This window comes from Colias philodice, chromosome 22 (genome assembly GCF_061535455.1).
Source record: "Colias philodice isolate Cphi_HAF_F1 chromosome 22, ilColPhil1 Martin Lab GWU primary, whole genome shotgun sequence".
Classification (NCBI taxonomy): Eukaryota; Metazoa; Arthropoda; class Insecta; order Lepidoptera; family Pieridae; genus Colias; species Colias philodice.
In genome coordinates, this window is record NC_143107.1 from 1,356,818 (window position 1) to 1,380,805 (window position 23,988).

General features: G+C 31.8%; 4 protein-coding genes across 9 annotated transcripts; 2 read left to right on the forward strand and 2 right to left on the reverse strand.

Annotated features, from left to right (window-relative positions):
• Positions 1–1,518: 1,518 nt before the first annotated feature.
• On the forward strand, positions 1,519–4,991 carry LOC149478284 (uncharacterized). 5 transcript variants are annotated; one of them, XM_089709528.1, is made up of 5 exons: positions 1,519–1,639; positions 2,293–2,369; positions 2,747–2,979; positions 3,223–4,248; positions 4,671–4,991. In XM_089709528.1, the coding sequence occupies exons 3-5, from the start codon at positions 2,866–2,868 to the stop codon at positions 4,785–4,787; spliced, it is 1,257 nt and encodes a 418-aa protein (XP_089565654.1). In that variant the 5' UTR covers positions 1,519–1,639; positions 2,293–2,369; positions 2,747–2,865; the 3' UTR covers positions 4,788–4,991. The 5 variants fall into 5 exon arrangements, with proteins under 5 accessions (XP_089565654.1, XP_089565659.1, XP_089565656.1 ...); XM_089709530.1 differs by having other exon boundaries at positions 1,533–1,639; positions 2,089–2,369; XM_089709532.1 differs by having other exon boundaries at positions 1,540–1,639; positions 2,174–2,369.
• A 972-nt stretch (positions 4,992–5,963) lies between these two features.
• Positions 5,964–12,830, reverse strand: LOC149478285 (uncharacterized). Of its 2 annotated transcripts, XM_089709524.1 has the most exons (11): positions 12,300–12,830; positions 11,834–11,942; positions 11,372–11,508; positions 11,025–11,099; positions 10,532–10,614; positions 9,930–10,055; positions 8,838–8,985; positions 8,188–8,309; positions 7,482–7,614; positions 6,608–6,913; positions 5,964–6,208 (listed from the first exon to the last, which is right to left on the reverse strand). In XM_089709524.1, exons 2-11 carry the CDS (start codon positions 11,851–11,853, stop codon positions 6,027–6,029), a joined length of 1,332 nt encoding a protein of 443 aa, XP_089565650.1. In that variant the 5' UTR covers positions 11,854–11,942; positions 12,300–12,830; the 3' UTR covers positions 5,964–6,026. The 2 variants fall into 2 exon arrangements, with proteins under 2 accessions (XP_089565650.1, XP_089565651.1); XM_089709525.1 differs by lacking the exon at positions 12,300–12,830 and having other exon boundaries at positions 11,834–12,041.
• Positions 12,831–12,991: 161 nt separating this feature from the next.
• MED20 (Mediator complex subunit 20) lies at positions 12,992–14,595 on the reverse strand. Its single transcript, XM_089709262.1, has 4 exons — positions 14,370–14,595; positions 14,144–14,286; positions 13,683–13,942; positions 12,992–13,410 (listed from the first exon to the last, which is right to left on the reverse strand). Exons 1-4 carry the CDS (start codon positions 14,381–14,383, stop codon positions 13,201–13,203), a joined length of 627 nt encoding a protein of 208 aa, XP_089565388.1. The 5' UTR covers positions 14,384–14,595; the 3' UTR covers positions 12,992–13,200.
• A 623-nt stretch (positions 14,596–15,218) lies between these two features.
• Herp (Homocysteine-induced endoplasmic reticulum protein) lies at positions 15,219–23,626 on the forward strand. Its single transcript, XM_089709551.1, has 4 exons — positions 15,219–15,627; positions 19,160–19,539; positions 20,622–20,822; positions 21,374–23,626. The coding sequence occupies exons 1-4, from the start codon at positions 15,493–15,495 to the stop codon at positions 21,618–21,620; spliced, it is 963 nt and encodes a 320-aa protein (XP_089565677.1). The 5' UTR covers positions 15,219–15,492; the 3' UTR covers positions 21,621–23,626.
• The last annotated feature ends 362 nt before the right edge of the window (positions 23,627–23,988 follow it).

A 23,988-nucleotide genomic window follows, 5' to 3' on the forward strand; every position in this document is an offset into this window, starting at 1 on the left:
AGAATGAACTTTCAGACACCTTCAGATCAGGATCAACTAGTTGGATATATGTATTTACTTATATGATATAAAGGCGACAATATTACCTATCTAATCACTGTACACGGGTAGACATACAATTCATTTTTATGGAAATTAATATCTCAGGAAATCATATTATATGCATACAGTACTTAACTAATATTGTTTTGAAGCATCCAAAATTCCAAACTAATAAAATTACACGAAGCGCGCCCAAGAGCGCGCCAAATGGCCGCTTCGTTTGAATTGTCGATTTGAGTTGGGTTTTTTAAAAACATCTTTTTATAAACTTCTAATTAATTTTTGGCTGCGAAATTTTTCTCCATTTTAAAAAATGTTGTAAACTATCGGTTAAAAAAATTTAAAAAAAAAACAGGCATATTCTCTATTCATTTTATACATGAAATAATAATTATTGCCCAGTAAGTATTGTGTCAGAAAACATTTAAATATGTAAGTACATCACGGAATTTATTTAGCGATAGCCCGAATCTGCGCAGAAGTCAAAATTCCCGCCACATTTATCTGCCGCCTATTATAACATACCTACTCTTTATTCTAATTTACCGTAAGTTTATTGAAAATCTATATACATATATAAAACTCAAAGGTGACTGATATAGTGATCTATCAAGTATCAACGCACAGCCCAAACCACTGGACGTATCGGGCTGAAATTTGGCATGCAGGTAGATGTTAGGACGTAGGCATCCGCTAAGAAAGGATTTCCCGAAATTCTTGCGGGAACGGGGAAAAACGGGGATGCACGTACAAAGTCGTGGGCGGAAGCTAGTTAAATATGAAGTGTGAACATGGTGTGAACACTGTGGCTGTTTTCCAATTACAGAGCATAATGCGACTCAGTGGCGCACAATGCCGAATAATGCTGATGCTTAATTGGAACTTGAAACGCACCAGCAGCTTGCGCTTAGTTCAGTGTTGAAATAAAAATATTCATAGAGTTAGCAATAACCTCATTAATGTGTAAATAAAGTGGTATACATAATAATTGGTTGAAAAATATTTACGGTTATATTTTTAAGTAATTTGGATTTTGATTATTTCATTAACATTTTTTTCAATGTTTGTACCTTCATCCATACTTATATTTATTTTTTAACACAATTTGAATTAACTTTGATTATTTCGAAAAAACTACAATGAAACGAAAGCTTTAAATTGTTTTCCAACAATTAATATTTACTAACGATAAATCGATTGCACACATCAATTCACGCGCATTACTTTTTCTAGTGCTCGATTGTGCGAAGCGTTGCTGTAGTTGGAACATTCAACGTTAAGCATTATGCCGCATAATGCGCTCTAGTGCTGTAATTGGAAAACGGGGTGTGTGTGAACATGACGTATAAACTATTCTGACGTTTCACTATACCCGGAAGTGATGCTGTCAAAGTTGACGTGTCTATTCAAAAAAGTTTGGTTTTGGTATCTGTCAAATGTCAATTCAATAGTAAACAAGAAGAACAGGGATTTATCGCAGGCCTGAGGCCTCTATAATGTTTACCTATTAAACAGTTTACAGTGTAATAATGAATGAAAGTTAACATGATATACGATAAAAGCTTAATTTTATAAGGCTCATAAACATTTAAAACAGGTAATGTTAGTTTGTTTCACATCAGGATAAAATAATTTCTAATATGGTACTTACTACTTACATACAATTTTATTTATTTACTAGCTTCCCGCCAACAGCTTTTTCCGCCTAGTCAAAGAAAAATCCGGATAGTTCCCTGTTCCCGTTCCCGTGGGATTTCAGGGATAAAACCTATTCATATCTTTCCTCAGGTCTCAGGCTATCTCTTTACCAGATATGAAGTAAATCCATTTAGTACTTTTTGAGTTTAACCCGGACATACAGACAAATTCTAAAAACTATATTTTTCGCTTCGATATCGAGTGTAGATCACGCCCCATGTTTTCTTTTAAAAAAATATTCAATGTACAGTTTTGACTTTCCTAATGTATACTAAGATTATTAAATTAATGGTTTAGTACCATAATTTAACTTTAGTGCATTGCGTACTACTCTTGTTATTGTTATAGCAGCGTTTCTCAACCTGGGGTCCGCGCGAACTATGAAAACCTTAGTGACCAGATTATTCTGACGGCCGGACTTTGTATTTTTCAGTTTTAGGATGGAATAAGCTGTCAAGTGATGGGTGGCTAAGCTATTTCATACAAAACACTACAAGAAATCAATCAATTTTTAAAATAATATAGATTGACTTATGCAAATAAGTTTTTTAGGGGTTGATGACGATAAGGTGGCTCTAGGGGTCCGCGGATCCTAGTAAGATGGCGCTAGGGGTCTGCCTTTGGAAAAGGTTGGGAAAGCCTGTGTTATAGTGTTTAATTCTTCATAGATATGAAATTAGAATTTTTGTTATTAGAAATATTATCAGATAACCTTAGCCAATCTAAGTTGTTTCTCCATAGCTATACTGATAACCCAAATAATATACTTGCATTAATTTGTTTTGAAATTGTGAGTGAGAACTTATAATTTATAACTAATTGTTGTACTTAGATAAATAATTTATTTTCTAACAAATTTTCCTGATTTTTTCATAGCAATTTATTCTATTAAAGGTACTTAGAGCCCTTGAAAAACTCTAGAACCATTATTATAAATGTTTCCATTTCTGGCTTGATGATTAGAGTTACAATTAAAATAAACTAATTCATAACTTTTGCTTTTCAGCACTACAATCTAAGAAGATATACTAATTTCATAAATATACATCTCATCAATACAAAAGTAATATTAATTATTAATATTCTGTTTACTAATAACATTAAGGAGTAAGGACAAATTAAATCATGGCAGAAGAGAATAGATCTCTATTACAAGTTTCAGCATTATTAATCAATGAAGAACTTGATAAAGCTCTCTCTAAATGGTTTCAAAAACCAGCTACCTTCAGTCATTGGGAGGTAAGATTATTATTACATTTATAAAAGAAATTTATTAAAAAACATCATACATACATTACTATAATTTTCAGGTTAATTGTATTATTCAGTCAGTCAACAAACATTTGCAGTTATCCCTATGCTATTTGTAATATAAATGACATTCAAATTCTATCTGAAAAGGCCTAGTTATGCATCTGATCATGATTTTGAATTCATTTAAAACTCAAAATATTTATTGACCGTGAAATATTTCATTCACAGTATGTCAGTGAAACAGGCAAAGGCGATTCATACTTAAGTGAAGTAATAAGAATTAAAATATATGGAATTATTAATGGAGAGTCTGTGCATGTGCAAGTAGTCCTCAAAACAATTCCCAAGAACGTTTGCCGTCGCCTCACATTCCGGAGCCACGACTTTTTCCAAAACGAAATAAATGTCTACCAAAACGTCTTGCCCGTACTACTTGAATTTCAAGCAGAAAAACGAGTCATTGATCCGTTCACACATTACGTTAATTTGTTCCTCGCTCTCTCTGATGGAGTTAATGATGTAATATGTTTAGAAGATGCATCTCTTGATAAATATGGCAGCCCGGTACGCCAAGAAGGCATTGACTATGAACACTTTAAACTCACGACAGAAGTTCTAGCTAAATTTCATGCTTTGTCCTTTGCGATGCGCGATCAAAGACCAGAGGAGTTTGCTAAAATCAGCAGTACTGTATTCGAAACGTATTATGATGCAAAATATACAGATTGGTATGCCAGGTTTTGGAATAGAATATCAGGCATTGCTATAGACGCAGTTGAAAAAGAATATCCCAAAACAATTTATGTGGAAAAAGTCAAAGAATTTGCTGTTCCTGAACGCTACCAAGATATGATTAAAGCAGTTCAAGATAAAACTAACGGTGTTATTTCACACGGTGATTGTTGGACAAACAATTTTCTATACAGATATCAAAATAGTACAGTAGTTGATGCTAAAATCATAGATTTTCAACTATCAAGATATGCTAGTCCAGTTTTGGACTTGATGTTTTGTATCTACGCATGTACAGACCAAGAGTTACGATTAAAGCATTATGACGATATATTGCAGAATTATTACAGTGTGCTATCGAATCAAATAAAGGAATTAGGTAGTAATCCAGAAAATATGTATTCTTGGGATACTTTTATGGGTGAAGTTAAGAAATATTCGTACTTCGGTCTGGGATTTAGTTTTGAATCTACACCGTTCATCATATTAAGTCCTGAAGATGCAATTGTTATGGATATGGAGGTAAATGAAATGAAATAGGAATTATTTGTATTTGAAATGGTATTTTATCTTTATATTATTCATCTTCTTAATATATATAAATCTCGTGTCACAATGTTTGTCCTCAATGGACTCCTAAACCACTTAACCGATAATAATAAAATTCGCACACCATGTGCAGTTCGATCCAACTTGAGAGATAGGATAGTTTAAACATGTAGTTACCACGGGCGAAGTCGGGGCGGACCGCTAGTTCATTTATAAACAGTGTTTATAGTATGAGATTCAATATTATGCTATTTTTATTATTGAAGGTAGATAGATAACACAACATATTATAAATCTCGTTTTTGCCTTACATTTCAAAATAGAGTGTATCATATTATGCTGTCGTCCGTGAATTTATATATGTTTACATTTAAAAAATAAATTATAATTTTCAGGGTAACGAAAAAAAGGACATCGACGACTTTTGGCAACTACCGCCAATTGCAACTAAAGAGGGTAGATTAAGAGAAGCCAACAATGTAGTGCATTGCGTTGACAATAGATATATTTAATTATAATCATAGAATACATACATATAAACTGATATAGAAGCGGTCTATGCAAACAAACTAGCAGTTAAAACCGTTATTTTATTTAATATAGCACAGAGAAATATACATATATTTTATATACATTATATTTACATGCATCTAGTAGTGAGAATGTACAGTATTCAATTTATGTTATAAAAGCTAAAAGTAAATGATTGAAACATTTTTCGTTTTCTTTTTTATTTAACATAAGGTGTGCAATAAATAGCACAACATATTGCAGGAGGCATCTTGCAAATTCTTAAGGATATACAATTATACAGTTTTAAAATATTTTCTGTTAAATATCAAAAATCTCTATCTTTAAACAGATTTTTAGCATATTGTAATGAAAAATTACTTTTCTAATTTTTTCTTATATCAAATAATTCATACCTATTTAAAATCATCATGAAAAGCAATCAACGACATATTAATTGATTATTGAACCTAAAGGCGGGTCTACGCTAAACAAACCGAGCACGAGCGAAGACAAGCGGAGCCGTTTTCGGCTTCGTCGTGTAAGTTGTCTTGGCTTCTAAGTTGGTCCAAGCTAGACAAATTGTGTTCGGCTCGTGCTAGGCTCTCCTTTATTATTAGTATTATTTATATCCATATATATAAATCTCGTGTCACAACGTTTGTCCTCAATGGACTCCTAAACCACTTAACCGATTATAATAAAATTCGCACACCATGTGCAGTTCGATCCAACTTGAGAGATAGGATAGTTTAAACATGTAGGTACCACGGGCGAAGCCGGACCGAACCGCTAGTTACTTATAAAGACGCAGCTTAAGAATTGAACGTTCATGGAATCTTTAAAAAAGTTTGCTTTGTGTTTATATCATTGGTAAATAACAAAAGAATGAACTTTTTTAATATCAACATACAAAAACATATCTCTACTAGTTTCTTTACTAAGTTTATCGTTTTTAGTTTAAATTAATTATTTTTTTAATCAAGTTTGTATGGATGTATGGATGTTTTTTACTCTTTCACGTAAAAACTACTGAACCGATTACAATGAAATTTAGCACACATATAGAGGGTAACTTGGATTAACACATAGGATAGGTTTTATCCCGGAAATCCCACGGGAACAGGAACTATGCGGGTTTTCCTTTGAAAACGCGGGCGAAGCCGCGGGCGGAAATCTAGTTATACACATATAAAAATCGATTTGCAAAATGAATATTACAGCATAGGAACCAGTATTTATTAATTCTTAGCATAATTTGGTTTCTCAGTGTATGCTATATCAAAATTCGGTTTTCCCGTCATAAAAAATATAAAAGACACATTTGGGGATATAGTAGTAGGTTCGGTTTTGACTCCCGCCTCCGTGGTGGTAGTTTCTCTTGGCCCTTTCTTTTCTTTCTGAGGAGGTGGTGTTGCGTCCTCTAAAAATATAAAAAAAATCTATATACATATAATAAAATCGTAGGAAAGTCAAAACTGTACATTGAATATTTTTTAAAAGGACAATTGGGGCGTGATCTACAATCGATATCAAAGCCAAAAGTTTTTAGAATTTTTGTCTGTATGAATGTCCGAGCTAATATCAAAAAGTACTGTATGGAATTTGTTAAAATTTGGTACAGAGGTATCGTGGAAGCTAAGGAAGGACATAGGATAGGTTTTATCCCGGATATCCCTCGGGAACGGGAACTATGCGGATTTTTATTAGACTACGCGGGCGAAGCCGCTGGCGGAAAGCTAGTTATTTAATATGAAGATAATATAGCTATGGCAATATCCAAATTGCATAAGCAACATCACAAAATAAAACAAAAACACACCAGCTATAAACTTAGGCTTCCTCGTCGTACTAGACCAGGTTTTATTATCAAATTCGGTCGTCGTCCACAATTCATATTCTGGTACCCACATTCCCATATCGAGCGGTTCAAAACCAAACTCCGTTAAATGTGTGGGACCTCGATATTCTACTGGGAGCATAGTAAAATCTTCATAATACGTCCCCTCTTCCCATTTCCAAGCCTGAATGTCTATTAACGTCATATTCTTCTTGAAACCCCATGCGAACATTTCGAAACGGCATGTGTCAGAAAACATTAGGTAGACTGATATTTCGAAGACTGAGCCTGGAATTATATGCAAGTATTTAATAAGTTAATTGCAATGTCATTATAAATATGGTTGGTATGGAGTTGGTTGCCTAACCATCTAACGGATGCCTATCCCCCCGATTTGGCGCGAAAGGATACGGGTTCGAGTCCCGCCTCGTGATCAAATTTTTTCTATTCTTTATAAATTTATATTTATAAAGCATTTGAATGCCGTAAAACCAAAAAATATCAAATTCTACAATGTCATTTTAAAGTGGCATCGTGTAGATATTGCATTTCATTAACACCTTATTAGTTAAATTAAAGTTCAAATTCTATTGTATTCGCTCATTATAAAACTATGCCTAGACGCGTAGGCAGAGTTTTGCTTCAGACAATTTTTGAGCTTATTTATTGTTCGTTAATGGTCGGAAGAATAGAAAAGTACATAGAGGGAATACTTTTAATGACTACTTAGTCACATTTTTGAGACAAATAGTACTTACGATTACTTTTTTACATATTTAATTTAAAGATAACCTCATAAAGTTTTTCAGGTCATAAATCCCAAAATAACTAAAATTCATATAAGTAATCAAATTACCTTTGTACGCATAACACGGTGGTCCCTTAGAATACCTAGTGCATAGATGTTTCACTCTCATTTCCGATACAGCCGATGCGTTGATTAGTTCTAGTGTGAGACAAGTGAACTCCACATCGTCGTATAAAGACAACTGTTTAAGGAAAATCTAGTATTATTAATAGGTATTTAAATTTACAATTAAAGGAAAAAAATGCTCAAATAATAGTATGGACCGTCGATTAGGTTGTCTTTAACTAATCAGGTTAGTGACTTTTTTAAACACGGTCTTACCACAAAACAATTTAAACACAGTCTAACTTTAAACCAGGGATCTGTAACTTTAATAGTTGTCTATGTGATACACGACAAAACCAGATTAAAGAGAACCCGCGCTTAAAGTTACAAAAAACTTTAGACAGGGTAACTTTTACCCTGTCTAAAGTTTTTTGTAGTAAGACAGTTTTAGTTATAGAATTGTAGGTATTTAAAAAAGTGTAAGTTTTCTCAAAAATTTGGAAACATGTACAAAATCTACATTTCATCCACAATCTGATGATACTTTCTAGATTTTAAAGATTTTAACGGGTTTTAAACGTGATTTAAAATAATAAATAATTACTTGCATGAGTTTCACTATAGACTCTTCTATACCTATTCATTATTTACCTATTATAGCATTTTACAAATAATATATTTTTATTAAAAACTTTTCACCGAAACTTACATTATACGTAAGAAATTGGAATTGATTGTTATCAGTACGTAATGATATCATCTCTCGATACACAAGATTTACTTTTTCTTCTTCATCACAGTTTCCGAAGCGTTGGTAAGCTATACTGCCTCCTGAAATATAAGGAAAATCACTTATATAACAATAAAAATATATTTTATAATATGTTGTAGCTTATTAATAAAATTATATTAAAATTGGTTGTCTGTAAAGTCGGTTTACTGGCTATAGTTGAACGTGACAACGTCCGATTGTGCTTCTTTGTCGCTCGTTCCGCGCTCTCGCTTGCACTTCAAGCCTTACATGGAACGCCTCAGAGCGAGGTAACGCAGCATGAGTCATGTTTTTTCGTGCGTGCAGCCGGCTTTCGAATTATAAGACGTTGTCACGTCAAAACTTAACAAATCAGTACCAGACAATTAAACGGGACCGGTTGGAAGACACCTGCTTTTAAAATAAATATAATCATAAAAATCGGTTCACCTATGCAGCTATGTAGTCGAAAACTATAAAATCACAAAAAAATACAATTGATTTGAGAACCCTTTTTTGTAGTTTGTTGAAATTTGGAAAAAATATTAAGTACATATTTAAAAATACCCTCTTTTATAATAAGTATTGATGTACAGACAACAACTAACCTCTCAATATATACTTGTGTTTGGACATCTTAGATATGGTGATACGTCTGAATTTATTCAATGTGCTTTCTATCCAGGGAAAATAGCTCATAATATCTAAATACCGGGACGGCGCTCCACAGCCAGGCCCACGGACACCTATACCTAACTGAAATTATAAAATAGGATCAATAAATTGCAATTAAATTTTTATCCACTTAAACATTTTTAGCACTCAAAAAATAAAGAAATACCTAGTAAATTTTTTTAGTAGCGTTGAAGTCGGATAATTAGTAAAACTATGATATATAAAAAAGCTAGATACGTTACCCGCTCTCTATTTTGGCAAGAAAAAACTCAGCTAAGTGCCCGAGTTTCACTTAGAGCTATTACGCACTGTCGACCAGTCGCCAGCGACTCAGTCGCCGGCGACTGGACTTACTCCTGGACGACTGACGACTAAGTGCGCAAGCCCCTATTTAAACTATAGTAAGTCACAGTCGCCGGCGACTGAGTCGCCAGCGACTGGTCGACAGTGCGTAATAGCTCTAAGTCACGCACCTTTCAGCGTCGTGGCTGGACGTTCTTTTTATATTTTAATCGGCAGTTGTTATTACGAAGTACATGAGTGAGACATGTATTATGTCTCGTGCGTGAGAGTGAAGGAGAGAACAACTGTATTGGTGATAATGCGTTAGTAAGTAGGTATGTATTAATTACGCTGTTTTTTAGTGCAATGATGTTGGCGTATGCCGCGTCTACTAGTATATTAGGTCATTGTAGTAAAACAAATTAATCCTTACACCGCATACATAAATAACGAGGCGAATAACGAACAAGCATAATATAGCGCGTTCGTATAAATGCTACTCGCACGAATGTGTAACTGCGGTATTGAAGATGTGACGTACATAATATATAATTTCTATAACAATCCAAGTCTTCGTTTGTACCTATTTGGTATTTTAAACTTTATTTATGAACATTTTTAGCAACTACCAATTTACATAAAAAATAATATTTTTTAGTACTATTTTTATCTGCAAACAATTAATTATTTGTGTCTTGATTAACAGTTTTTAATTACATACAAAGAAAATATTAATTACTCACCAACTGCCATCTCCCCCATACATCCCTTACAACAAGGGACGAACCCGCGTCCCAAACACACACATTATCTTCTTCTAAAGATACCGCGCAAGATACATGCGGTGGACGTAATTTCTTTGCGTATAACTGCCGACAAATAATATTAATATTATTAGTACATACATAAATAATGTGATAAAAACTTTTGTTTACTCTTTAATACAAAATAGGTACGTAAAAAATATGTACAAAAAATCTGTATAGTAACAAAACTTTGTGGATCACTTTTCAGGCAATCAGGGCAAAAGGTAAACAGCTAAGAAAAAGGTAGAAATCACAAGCAAGACATGCAAAATTTAAAATACCCTCATTTATCAGTAGTATAAATAAATGTTATCGCATACCTATAGTAATATCAGATTAGCATAAATATGACGGGGTTAATGTAATAACGTAAAACTAACACGTAACTATTGATTGATTAAACAAATATGAATAATATTGTTATTAAACCCGTTTATTTTCATGCGATACCTTCAGGATAGTCACAATAAAACGATGCTCTGAAGAGGTATTCACAATTTTCCGAATTACTCGGAATTCCTCGAATGCACCATACTTACATTAGCTCTTAAGTAAAACTCGCGACATAAATTAGCTGGCACGTGAGACACTGGAATAACTCTCTTTTGTAAATTTTGATATTCTGAAAAAATACAATCAAATTACTAGCCATCAAATCAAAATTGGCTTGTTTTTTTAGATTAGTCATTTTTGTTTCTTACTCTTTTATGTGTGGTCATTTTTAAATGCAAATTTTTTTCTTACTAATGTTATCTCTTTCATAATCATAGGATACTGTAATCTCTTTCTGACTTCTGTTGCTAATCTTTCTATACTAAAATTATAAAGCTGGAGAGTTTGTTTGTTTGAACGTACTAATCTCAGGAACTACTGGTCCGATTTGAAAAAATATTTCGGTGTTAGATAGCCCATTTATCGAGGAAGCTATATATCATCACGCTAAGACCAACAGGAGCGGAACCACGCGAGTGAAACCGCGGAGCGCAGCTAGTCTATCTATATAATACCTTAAAATTTATGGATTACACTAACCTTCTTTAAACTTGACGATGTAAAAGTCCGGATTCCTTATTATGTTAGGCGGAGGACAGAGCGGTTTTATATTAACTGCAAGGAACAAAGAAATTGAACATGCCATTCTTCTTAATATTAGTGAACACATGTGCCTTAATAAAATTAGTGGTGCTTCACTTTCTATGCAAATTAAATAGTCTATAGAATTTAGATCATCAGTAAAACTTGCTTATTGCTACTCTTGGTACGTTTTGTGAATACGACTAGAATTTTGGCCATGATTTTGACATACAAAATATATGAAGACAGTTTTAAGCACATGTTTTAAGTTCCCTTTTTTATAGAAAGACATAAAGGTAATATACTGTTTCTGACAGGAGTCCTTAGCTGCACCAAAGCGATGGTATTATACGTGTTTTCATATTCTTCATGTATCACATAGTTTCTCACTTTGCGACCAATTCGATTCCAATTTTCACCCAAAAGTACGCGAGCGTTTGATCTGAAAAAAACGTCCAAATATTAAGTAATGAATTTTTTGTTCTTTCATGACAAGAAGAATATTGTTTTCTACGAAATTCAATTTTATTCTTATAAGTGCAGCTTTCAATCTTTTATAGGAGACAAGAATATCCCTATCAACGATAATTTTAACAATTTTTTCAGACTATTTTTTACCAGCTATGTGATTGAAAAACCAATAAAAAAAACATAAATTTAATGATTTTTTTTTAATTTGTCGACAACTTTTTAAATTATATCGCAACAAACAAATCATTCCTCTTTATAACATTAGTTTATATTTAAATTAGCTACACAGTAATTACCTGAAATCATGTTTAGGCATTGGCCCAATATCAGCCGCAGGAGCTATCACAAATTCAGCTTGAATCAAAGCCACGGTCGTTACCGCTCGGGCATCGTCAGTTTCACCATCTCAAATTTTATTTAAATAAATAATATATATATGAACAAAAAGTTAAGTAAAAAAAATGTAGGTATGTAGGTACCTATATATTAATTTATCGACCTACCTTCGACCCTTCTCTGATCTACTTTAAATAAATGACGGTAGAAAAACATTTAAATATTTTAATATGAATCACACATTATTGTGTAAAACACAAACATATTATCAGCTATCTCTTTCTTTTGTTTTAAATATTGTGTGATGGCACATTTTTTATAATGAAATTTTACCTTATATGTTCTTAGGGCATTAAAATAGATACTTATTATTTTTATAATCGTCAAATAAGACACAAATGGAAAAAATATATTATTGGTACTCACAATAGCTGTAATATAAAATACCCAACCAAGGATATCTAGTAATATCAACATCTCCAGTTGCTACTTCGACTTCATGATCGATTCCACAATCTATTACATCTATTTCTACAGATATAACGGAATTTACTAAAAAAATTAAACAAAAATTAATATGTAGAAATTACAATAATTAGATGAGTGTTTTGCTCTTTTACAAAAATCTATAAAATTCAGTTATTCTGATAGATTGAAACTATTCTTGCGTAAAGTTATTGACAAATAGTTATAGTAACACAATATACACATTTTTGTTGAACATCTTTAAGTAAAATTAATAAAAACATTGTTAAAAAAAACAAGAAGGAAGAGTGTACTTACATGTTCCAAAAACTATGCACATAAAAATTAATCCGCATTTCATTTTCTATATTATTTAAAATTGTACAAAATACCTGTACTCATTGTATGTAAGTTTAAAATACACAAATATTGTTTACATCATCAATACTGTTGTTTATTTTCCCTTGATGTTTTATTTTGGTCATTTGAGAAGAAAAAATGTAAATGTAAACAATTTAATTTAAAATAGTTTCATATTTCATATTTGTTTATAAAAGTTGATTTAATACTTTTTATAACAGTTATATTTCATACAAACACACTGTATGTTCTATAATGAAAAACTTTTGCGCTGAAATCAAAGGTATTGAATTTTATTTACCATTATTATAAAAAAACCTATTTTCTTCTCTCTTTAAAACCAATATGTACATAATTAAGAGTTTAAGCAGAGCTTGTTTAAATTTTTTGTAGCAAATGAGTATTATTTTCTAATAAAACATTTTTAATTTGATAATGGTTTTCAATGAATATTATTGATAAAACAACCATTCTTACATACAAATTTATTCTACAACTTAATCTAAGCACTCCTCATCCCTGTAACTTTTCTATACGCACTAAAATGTTCCAAATACTGATATATAGTATCTATTGGTGTGTATATCTCGTTCATTCGACTTAACAAGTGTTGTGGAGGTTGCACTGGTATTGTTGGTCCAAGGAGACCTTGTAAGAACTCTCGTAGAAGACCCCACACTGCATTCGCCATTACACATGGTCTGTATTCCACCTATAAGATTTAAATTAATTAACTTCCAAACAATTGTTGATTTGAAATGGTTAATGAATAAAATGATATTTAATTTAAATGTACTTATATTCTATAGCCTAAAGGTAAAACAAACAAGTATCCTTTGTCCTATTGTAGCTTTATAAGACATACTGTGAGTTTAATAATCATACTGATATATTTATTGAAATCATTCTGACATATAAATCAAAATATTATAATGACTTTAATTGCCTTTTTGCTGATTATAACTACAAAGAAATTAAACATACCTCTATAAGAATCCCTTTAAAATTCTGATTCATTGTCACAGATCCAAGTTTCACACAAAAGTCGCTTAACTCAAAGCGAGGACCCTTGCTCTCGATTTTAGTTTGTTTCTTAGAAGTATAATGTACCGAGAGCTTCATCATCAGCAAATCAAATAAACCATCAGCTATTACATGTATATTCTTTGTGCCACTTTCCAGAATGGAAAAAACTGACGCTGGCTGCTCGGAATTGTGTAAAATGTGCACTGTTTTTGTTGATCCTGAAAAACAAAGGTTTATGGGGTTAAATTTAAGTTTTTGTGATGATTACATGCATGTAAAAGTACTTGTGCTTCATATTTTGTTTACATAGATCACATTTACAACAGGCAAACTCGAGCTTTTCTGGCCATTCAGGATTATAATTAATTAAGTTTTCACTGTTTCACTAAATACTTCTGTAATTAAAATATTACACTTACCCATAGTAGGATGAGATAGATAGCTCTCGCAGTCTACAAGAAATTGTCCCTGTTGTGTTGCTCCTAATGCTAAAAGTCGTTTAGTTAACAATTCGATAACGTAAGTACCGGTTTTATTTTCCGGCACTGGGTACTGTTGTAATCTATAAAAGAAGATGTTATTCGTAATAATTTATAATATGTATCGCATATACGAGAAATAAGATGATATATTATAATAACTTACACCGTTACACCCATTATTAATGTTTAAACGGAGGATTGCAGTAAAAGTTTGCAAACTATTAGTTACAACCAATATTTTTCAGTTTACTTTCGTAGCTATATTCTTCTGTAGTTTGTACACATAATTTGCGTTCAAAAAACAACACAAACATGAGATAATAACAAAAATTCTCACTAAAAATACAAGTTACAATTATTGAGAGGTTATGTTGTTTGTTGACAATTGGAATTTGTTTGACATTTTGGAGAAAGTTTGCCCGTTAATTATCGTTAACTCAACCAACTTTTGGGAATTTCTATTCATAATAATTCGTTTCAGACTGAATGGTTAGCTAGTAGCTACTATTAAGGAAGTATGTTTTTGTTTAATTAATTAATTTTTGAATTGATTTTTGTTTATATAATCATTAAAATAAAGGCTGTTAACATTTTTCAATATTAAAAAACATAAATCTGAATGTACTGTTTAGCGGAAAATAGGCTAACTTTTAAATTCATGCAACACCTAAAAATGCTAAACCATAGAGAATCCTCTTATTTAATTATTTTGCTACAATTAATCAAACCTAACGTCTATTAAATTGTAGGTGGTTTAATAATAATTTTATTTGTATTTTATTTATTGTGTACAATAAATGAAAAGGAAAATATAATTTATATACATACATTGAAATTTCTAGAGGGAAATAATAATTATTGTTCGCATGATTTTAAAAACAACCAATAGAAAACTGGAACATTGCCTTTTCTTATCTTTCTGTTGCTCAGAGGAATAAACCTATTATTCCTCTGTCCCTCTACGTTCCTCTGAGTTCTGTTGTTTGTGTCTACAAAGCTGGACCAATCACAATAAGACAGATAATTGTAGAGCAAATTGACAAGTACAGGGGGCCTCTACAGTGATTATTATCGGCAATATTTATTTACTTCTAATCGAATTACTGTTTGATCGTGGATTGAGAAAGACCATTTTGGAGACACGGATACACCTGTTTAAATTATTCAAGTGCTTATTATAAATATTGCGTCATACGTATCCTTCATATTTTTTGTGTGGTAAAAAAATAAGTGTGATTACATAGTATTGAATTATCTAACGATCTCAACAATTGCGTGCTGCGAAAATGATACCAGATAACGTGACACTGATTGTGAAGGCTCCTAACCAGCAAATTGAGGATCAAAACATCGAATGCGAGACATCCTGGACTGTGAGGCAGCTAAAAGGTCATTTATCGGAAGTTTATCCAAGTAAACCGGTGAGCAATTACTTAATTTCTCTATAATTTTCCTAATAATCGTTTATTATCCTTCCTCAAATTATGTTTTTTAATATGATTCTCAATGTATAATTTAATTTAATTTGAAAAATATTTAGTACAGGTAAAATAGGCTTAATTCTTTTAATATTGGACGTTCAATAAAGTAGTTTTACCCTACACGGCTACTGCGAACCAAAACAAATTTATAGTTTAATCTAGACACCTCATATTAAATGAAATTCATGATATCATTGCTTATTTAACCCATTGAGCCCCGAACGGCCCGATTGGTCCACGACACAATAGTTAGATTTTCTATTGTGTCTGTGATTCCGGGGCCTGAGTTATTATCACTTGTTATTATTTATTATTATGAATTCAGTATAATGAAAGGACAAAGTCCAATACAATTTAAAATGTTATTCTCATAGTAACACAATCATTGCTCGCTTACATTTTCAACTTTAGAAATTTACATTTTTATCAGACATTGTTTATTAGCAAAGGGAAGTGAATAGAGTTAAAATAAATTAGAAATTTAAATCCAATTTTTAATTTATTTAGGTTCATGTAGGTAGCATTTTTGATCACTTTACCTATTTGTTTCTTTCAGCAAGTTAATCTTGTAACAATACTCTAAAATAATAAATTCAAGCTTGATAAAATATTATTTCTATTTTATCTCAATATGTTATCAAATTTGAATTTGAATTTGAATTTTTATTAAATGGTGTTCTATGGAATTTTCACTTATCACTAGATTTGTTTTAAAAATATACATGATATTTTTAAATATAGATGATATTTTTTAAACAAACCAGAATGTAGAACTAATATTAAAAAAATAATATCACTATCTAACCACAGGAACTCGTGGGCAACTGCTTTGATAATATTTATAACATACAAAAAACAAATATATTGTTAATTTTTTAATCAGATAAATATCATCAGATAAATGTTTATCTGATCATTAACGAGAAATGAGCAAGATATGATATCTTAACATATTCACACAATAATTTGAAAAATAAAATTCAGATTAAATTATTATTTTCATCAATAATATAAAACACATTTTCAATCTGTTTACGTTCATAAAAAAAAAACACGAATTAACATTATTAAAATATATTATAACCTGTCGACTGTAATCAAAATTGAAATAATAAAATCGATTTTTTTTTAATTTTTATTTCACACGTCTGAAGAAATTATTTTCTTACAAGACCGAACACAAACAAATTATTATGTAGCTGACTCCTAAGCTGTTTGAATGTATCTATGACTAGCTGTGGGCATTGCTCCGCTCCTGTTGTTCTTAGCGTGATGATAGCCTTCCTCGATAAATGGGCTATCTGACACTGAAAGAATTTTTCAAATAGGACCAGTAGTTCCCAAGATTAGCGCATTGAAACAAACAAACAAACTCATCAACTTTAAGTATAGATACATCAATCAGTTACAAATGTTAATATTTCCTTAACTATTGTCCATTTTAACATTTATTTTACAACTGCATTATAATGCATTAAAGATTAAATACCAACAGAAATTACTGTTTTTTTAACGACTGCCATAATCGTAAAAAAATTTATACATTTGCATATACATTAACTGATAAGTAGTTAAAATTATGTAAACATTATTATCATTTACTAGCTGCGCCCCGCGGTTTCACCCGCGTGACTCCGCTCCTGTTGGTCTTAATAGCGCGATGATATTATATAGCCTACTGCCTATAGCCTATAGCAGCCTCGATAAATGGGCTATTTTTTTCAAATCGGACCAGTAGTTCAAACACTCTCTTCAGCTTTATAATATTATTATAGAAAGTATAGATAGATGAGCATAATATTACATAATTATAAAATAAACATTGTATCAGAAATTTAGAACGGAACGTGTTATCTATTTACGGCCAATGGTTATTTCATTCCAATCAATCTGCATAGCAAATTTTATTCAAAACGACTGTGTAGATTTTGCGTGAAATTGACACAAAAATCACATTCATATCCATTCACTATTTAATATTGTAAACAATATATTTACTTTAATATTATAAAGTTCTATAATATAATGAAATAATCGGATAAGGATTGATTTCTTTTTTAAATTTTAAAGGGTATATTCCGTAGGTCATAGAATAGGTTGTAAACTGTTAAAATATAAATGACTTTCCAATACCAAATACTTTCATTTCTGAAATATTTATCATCATTGCTACATAATAGCTGCAAGGTGAATTTTAATACTTCAGCTGTAATCAAAATGAAAGTCTTGATTTTTTTTTTTTGTTTTAAAATATATAGAAGCATTTTTATGCAAAATGTCATATTTTTTGTACAGTCCAAATTATAAAATTTTGTCAAGATGGAATATCAAATACTCAATGTGTTATTTTTTTAATTGGCACTTTATAGTTTTGAACCTTTATCAAACTTTACATAACTTCAATTAATGAAATGCAAAAAAATAAACATCTTATCGTATTTCACAGTTTGAATAAAAAATAATGGTCTTGTTATATTTTGCAATTTGCAATAAAATATATAAGCAGTGTGACAATTACTTAAATTACGATTGAAATAATTCAAGGTTAGAAGTGATATTTTTATGCAATTCAGTATTATATTGTGTACTACAGTAACATCATTTTAGGTGGATTGATAAAAAATATAAATAATATTCGACATCTTCCGAGATTTCGTGAATTCTGTCATATCCACATATCTGTGATATTAAAATAATACTTATTAGGATAATATTTACCGTTTCATGTTTTTGCGAAATGAAATATACAAGGAAATATATATATGTATTTTGAAAAAGTGATCCACTTCATAGCAGTCATGCTCATGATTCAGACATCTTGCATCTTATACAATGAAATAAATGGTGTTTGTGTTGTATCTTTCATTGTGTTATCTATACACACAGGTGTACAGACATGTTTAAATGAATAATGTTATAATAATTAAAATGTTTTGTTTTAAGTAAAACCGATATAAATTGAAACATTTTCTGCACAATATTTTAAGCACATTTATGTTTGGATAGATTAATAATATGAGGGAAAAAGAATAGGGCTATTAAATAAAATAATACAAAACAAATAGAAGAGATTACAAGTATGTACTATTATTATTCCGCATGATAATACACATTACACGCACTTCCGTTTATAAGTTTTAAGTGTATATAAATAAAATAAATGTATTAGGAACGAATGTATTAATTCTTAATTAATTGTGCACTAGCCTTCTTAATCTTAGATATTTTAAGGTAAAAGAAATATTGTACACATTCCGATTGGTAATATAATATGAAAGTCAGGGAATCCCCCGACTTACGTATGCAAGCAAGCTAGATCTGTTTTATTCGTGAGAGTGAAAAAGCGCGGCTTATAAACTGCCTCTTCCGTTATACAATACAACAATGTGAGCATGACCTTTACACAAAGTCATCTCTATCAATCGTGTCCTGTTAAAACTGCATCCAATAATTTCTCCTCCATTTGTTTCAGAAAACAGATGAACAGAAAATAATCTACTCTGGCCAGTTGTTAGACGACAATTCAGTGCTGAAAGACGTGCTCAGGAGCTATGACTGTCCGATCCCACACACTATGCATCTAGTCTGTACGCCCAAGAACAAAATGGACATACCAGAACCGAAAACAGACGGTCTGCGTAATAGAAACGTGCCAGAACAAAGACCAGCGGAAGCCGCTCGACCGGAGATGCGGCAAAATGACCAGAACCACACGGTCGAAATGCAAAACTATTTGAGTTCGTTCGTTAATAATTACGGCAGGGTCCCCCCGTACCCGAATTATAATTTCAATGAACGATACTTGCCAATGCAGCAAGCGTACTTGCAGTATATGCAGCAGTATGCTAATTTGTAAGTTGTTTTTTTCTGTATTTTTTTTACAAAATTTTATGCTTAGCGGAGTCGCGAATTTTAATTGAAAACATAAATAAGTAACGCATGCGGGTGACCTTTGTGTGCTATAGAATACTTGCTCTGAATCAACAAACACTGATTGAGTATTAATTATTAAATAAATTAAAAACGCGTGGTTATAATTCTGATTTTTTCTGATTCCATCTTATATATAAAATTCTCGTGTCACAATGTTAGTCTGCATACTCCTCCGAAACGGGTGGACCGATTCTCATGAAATTTTCTGTGCATATCGGGTAAGTCTGAGAATCGGCCAACATCTATTTTTCATATGTACCACGGGCGAAGCCGGGGCGGACCGCTAGTATTTTTATAAACTACTCCAAAAAAAGCATTCGCTAAAATAAGTGTCTTATTGCACAGAACTGTTACCATTTTACTAAGATATAACCATTATTATGTATTTACTGGTGTGAAATTCTAAGCTTTCATTCTACTGGCCATAATTTCAAATTCCAATACCTACTTTAAAAAAAGCTTTCGCCAAAATAAGTATCTTTTTGCACAGAACTATTACATTTTACTATAGTACCTACGGATTTACATATTATAATGTATTTACTGATATAAACAAAGATTATATAACATTCTGATATTCCATTCCACAATTTCAAATTCTAATACCCACCAAATGAACATTGAGATATACATATGGAGACGACACCGCCTACATCACTTATGTTCCGCTCAACATAAGCCATATGGCTTAACTGCACGCTCATTTTTTATTTATTTTAAAGTGAAACGCATCAAATATGCCTTCGTGTGTGTTACGATATTGCACAAATAATACGGAAAAGTGACTAATATAACTTTTCATCGGAAAGTACCTAACTAACTAGATAATAATTTTTAAAACTTAGAGCAAAAAAATGGCGCACAGATTTTGTTCGTGGTGTCTCCTCCATACGTAGTAATATTATCTCAATGTAAACGAAGGACGTTTTCCACGCCTCCACTCCACACCAAAACCTTCTAGAACATTCTCGAACATTCTAGAACATTCTCGAACGTTCCAGATGGCAAGCGCACGCGCCCCCACAACCGGCCGCACCACCACAACCGCCGCAACCGGTCGCACGTGTGGAGGAAGAGGGCCGTGATTGGCTCGACCATTTATATGCGGCATCACGAATGGCCGTGCTAGTGTCGTTGTTGTATTTGTATGGGAGCCCGGCGAGGCTGTTGCTAGTCGTTATTGTGGTGGCAGCGGGCTATTTGTGAGTATATTTGTTTTTTTTTTCAGGTATGTAATAAATATATAGAAATGATTATCATTTTCTTTTATTATAGTGTTGAATTAATTTATGAAAAATGTTGTGTGGTTTTATGAAACCACGGTAAAAGTGAAACTGTTCGAACGGTTCCGAACACTGCTTTGTGTAGCGCATGTCGCGTGACGGTTGGCTGCCGAGTAGGTATACCTACTCGGCAGATACCGCGATACACGCGACATGCGCTACACAGACCAAAAAGTTTGAGACGATGTAATAAAAGTTTCACTTTAATAAGTATATTTTGATTTTTGATGATGTTATAAATATAATCGACCAGGATTTGAACCCACGTATTATGTCTTATCATAGTTATGTCAAGGACCACTTTGGTATGCATGATCCACTACAGAAATTGAGAAAATTTCAAAAACTTATTAAAATAAATAAATAATAAAAATCTTTATTGACATAATAATTGTACAGGTTATTGTTTCAATCAATTTTCCGATTTTATATTCTAAAATAGGCAATAATATTACTTGAATATTTTACAGGCACCAAATCGGTTTCTTCCGCGAGCTCCTTGTGAATCCGAACGCACCACAAAACGATAGAAACCGCGCGCAGAACAGAGCACAACCGAACCAACCCCAACCCCAACCCCAAGAAACCCCGCAAACAACCCCGCCAACCCCGCAAGAAAACCCACAACAACCCCCAGAAGACGAACAGTCACTACTAGCTGTCACTTGGACGATATTCACGACGTTCTTCGCGTCTCTCATACCAGAGGCTAATTGAGAAATAAAGAAAATGTGTCATTTATGGTTATTGTGACGTCATAGTACTACTTTTTTTATAAATCGAAATGTTCCATATTCAAATTTTACAAGGTGCCTTGTATATCGGTATCGGTTTATAGAAGGTAATAAGACCAATAAGCGTTGTGATTCAGTCATACAAATTTGTATCTTATCGCTAGAGATTTTGGTATTAATCTCGTATGGCAACGAAAATAATGTTCCATTTTTAAAATACACCATAGATAATGGAAATAAATTGTATTTCCCAACACTGAAAAGTTTGCTATGATGTTACAGTAGCATAGGAATGTTTTAAATTATTTGCCTAGCACCAGTGATATTATAGAAGCTATAAATAAGGTTATATCTCCATTGTTAATTTGGTTTGGGATTTTTCAATGTTGGTTTTTGTTACACTAAATTAATATACGGAAATTATTAACTTTGTGAATGTTAATATCGTTTTAATGTGTCGCTTTTAACGATTTTTGGATAAATTTTAATGTAAATCTTAAACCAAATATTAATTGTAAATAATGTTTTAGTTTTAGTATAATATATAGAGTTACACGATGTATTTCCAAAAACGTTAATCGGAAATGTATATTTTAGTATAATTATGGAATATATTTAATTAAACAGAAACTTGTTTGTTTGGGGCTCATTCATACTATCACATGAAGGTGAAAAATGAAAAACGGAATTTAAAAAAGTTTACATATTATTGATTGGAAATCGAAAATTTTCAAATTATAAGTAGTTAACATAAACGTTATTTTAAACATTTAAATAGATATGTGATTACTGTATAATGTATATAGTATCTAATGACTTGGGTTTAACGGGTACCAGCTTAAGTGCAGACGTCTAAACATTTACTAGATCTAAAGAATACTTTTATTTAACAATACCTATAATTAGGTAATGTCAGTGCTATTATTTTGTACAACTAAGATGACCTGCACTTTAGTTTTTATCCATAAAAAATGTAAATGTATAATCTGTATCACAATTATTAACTCAGATAATTATTACTCATTTGTTTTGTCGTTTATTTATTTTGAACACGTCATGTGAAAATATTGTGATTGCGATAAATGGATAGATTTTGAAACGATTATTACGAACTAAGTGCGTGGCCTCACTACGGTTTTTTTCCCGCGAGCGGTTAACCGCTATAACTGCAAAACCGCCCGAAATTTTATACACTATGTTATACGAAAAACGAATTTTGGCGCGGTTTCGTGGTTTTAAAATTTATCACGCAAAAAAGCTGCAAGTGAGGCTGCTTGTTTCGTTTACGTGAATCGCAAAATCACGCGATTTAAAGTTCAACAAAAATTGACAGTAATGTATTTAAAAATAAATTCCACAAATATAACCACATCTATGCCCAAAAATATTTTGTGTATGCGCTTATGGCTATACCATCAAAAGTCACATAGGTACTCGCTTTTGTGTCATATTATAAACAAAGAAATGTGATCGTTTTGATTTTTGCTTTAATTAACAAAACGTGTGTGCCGAGCACACGTGTCAGAAGTGAAACTTCCTTGGCAAGATTCTAAGATAACAAATTCGTCGCCTTATTCCATAACGTGACAGTGTTGCTATGACGCGACCTTGAAATTTTACTCTCAACGCGCCAGAAGTTTCACTTCAAACATTTAAATATGATAAGCAACATTTGCCAATTTATATTAGGTGTATATTTTATGTTATTAGCACTACGAATTATTTTTAGATACGGCATCCAATCTAAATTGGTCTCATAATGATTTAGTTAAAATTTTGTGTGATTACCTATTCCATAAAAAATGGAATATTTATGTTTTCAAAATCAAGTCATTTTTGTTTAACTATTTATCACGATTTCTACGTCATACAAAGATCATCTGCATTTTTAGTGTAAGATATTTAACGTTCAAGCATGCTATAAAACTGATATGTACTGTGATAAGATTTTTTTTGTTTGGAATAACGTAATAAATTTTCGAAATATTATTTCAAGTGTTTTATTTTTTATTATTTACCTTGACTCATAATAGATGTGAATAATTTATTTTAGACATGGACAAGCTGCCAACACAAATAAAGCTATAATTAATTTTTAACATCTTACTTCATTCCCCAATTTAATGCGACAGAAACCGAGGGACACAGCTAGTTAAAAAATCTTAATAGTGTAATTATTATTTTACAAGAAGCTTATATCTAATACACTGGAGATTTCAGTATGAACATTAACTTGTAACAAGAAAATATGACCTTGAATGACGCCTGTATGTTTTTTTAATGTTAAAGGGGTGACAGACGTACGAGTAAGTACGCGAACTTGTGGCTCGACGACCTTTTTCGCTCGTGTG